The 1,725-nt window shown below is 40.2% G+C and overlaps 1 protein-coding gene across 1 annotated transcript; it reads right to left on the minus strand.

Moving 5' to 3' along the window:
* Positions 1 to 478: 478 nt before the first annotated feature.
* On the minus strand, positions 479 to 1,459 carry LOC120859504 (transcription factor BTF3). The gene has a single exon (XM_040235591.1). It carries the CDS (start codon positions 1,355 to 1,357, stop codon positions 869 to 871), a length of 489 nt encoding a protein of 162 aa, XP_040091525.1. The 5' UTR covers positions 1,358 to 1,459; the 3' UTR covers positions 479 to 868.
* Positions 1,460 to 1,725: the final 266 nt, after the last annotated feature.

The raw sequence follows: 1,725 nt of genomic DNA on the forward strand, positions 1-1,725 counted from the left end.
GGTTTACCCTACTTTCTTCAATTTAAGTCTGAATTTGACAATAAGGAGTTCATGATCTGAGACACAGTCAGCTCCCGGTCTTGTTTTTGCTGACTGTATCGAGCTTCTCCATCTTTGGCTGAAAAGAATATAATCAATCTGATTTCAGTGTTGACCATCTGGTGATGTCCATGTGTAGAGTCTTCTCTTGTGTTGTTGGAGAGGGTGTTTGCTATGACCAGTGCATTGTCTTGGCAAAACTCTATTAGTCTTTGCCCTGCTTCATTCCGCATTCCAAGGCCACATTTGCCTGTTACTCTAGATGTTTCTTGACTTCCTACTTTTGCATACTAGTCCTCTATAATGTAAAGTGCATCTTTTTGGGGTGTTAGTTTTGAAAGGTCTTGTAGTTCTTCATAGAATCATTAAACTTCAGCTTCTTCAGCATTACTGGTTGGGGTATAGACTTGGATTACTGTGATATTTTTTTTTTTTTTTATACTGTCATTTTAAATCTTTAATCAGATTCCATTCATGATTATCAGTCATAGTACATGCCATGATTAGCTTTCTATAAACAATTTTGCCTTCTGTGTACAAATTGGTATCAATGAAATAAAAAATAAAACCATATACTAGGCAAAGAATTTTATTTATCTTTGTCTCAAACTTTATTCTTAGGCTTCTTCAGCTTCATTAGCTGCAAAGAATGAATTGTATATAAGCAAAAACTGAAAAGAGCTGCAGTGTCCAGGGGCTTAGGCTTAAAAATATTAGAGATCTAGATTTTACCAGATCCATAAACAAAATTTTAAAAAGCAGTCATAATATAAAATAGCAGCTCCCAGTAACTTCTTCAAGATTTATCTTCTTCAGAAGTTAACTCAATTCAGTTTGCTTCATTCTTGGAAGCCTCATCAAAATTCTCCACAAGATCTGGAACTTCATCATCATCCTCCTCTCCAGTGGCAAGTGGTGCTTTTCCATCCACAGATTGTTTGGGCAGAGCTTCAGCCAGTCTCCTTAAACTGGTGAGACTGTCGGCACCAAGCTGGTTTAAGATGCTGGGGAGCATTTCTGTCAGTTGCTTTGTCTCAGCGTGGCCCGTAATGGTGAAAGTGTTTGCTGCCAGAGATGCCTGAACTTTAGGGTTGTTGAAGTGGATCACTGTTCCTTGATTTGTGAACATATTCACCTCTTCAATACCAGAGATATTGTTTACCCCTAACTTCTTTAAAGAGAACTGAAGTTTTTTGTCATCTGCTGTGGCTGTTCTATGAACCACCTTCTTCTTTCTGCGAGCAGTTCCTTTCCCACCAATGCGCACTTGTGCCTGCAGTTTGGCGAGTTTCTCCTGGTTCATGATAGTTTCTTTCATCTTGTTGGAGCGGAAATGGGGCCGCGCGGGGGACTAGGGTTGGCGCTCAGGTGGTCTCGGGCAGACCAGCTGAGGTTAGGCGCACACACGCGGGGACGCAAGATCGGATTACTGTGATATTGAATGGTTTGCCTTGGAAACGAACAGAGATCATTCTGTCGTTTTTGAGATTGTATTCAAGTACTGCATTTTGGACTCTTTTGTTGACCATGATGGATATTCTATTTCTTCTGAGGGATTCCTGCCCACAGTAGTAGATATAATGGTCATCCGAGTTAAATTCACCCATTCCAGTCCATTTTCATTTGCGGATTCCTATAATGTCAACGTTCACTCTTGCCATCTCTTGTTTGACCACTTCCAATTTG

This window comes from Oryx dammah, unplaced genomic scaffold (assembly GCF_014754425.2).
Source record: "Oryx dammah isolate SB20612 unplaced genomic scaffold, SCBI_Odam_1.1 HiC_scaffold_1274, whole genome shotgun sequence".
In the NCBI taxonomy this organism is placed as follows: Eukaryota; Metazoa; Chordata; class Mammalia; order Artiodactyla; family Bovidae; genus Oryx; species Oryx dammah.

What these genes read in the sequence shown, in the direction of transcription:
- LOC120859504 (XM_040235591.1), bottom strand. Translation starts at nt 1,357, where the DNA reads ATGAAAGAAACTATCATGAACCAGGAGAAACTCGCCAAACTGCAGGCA.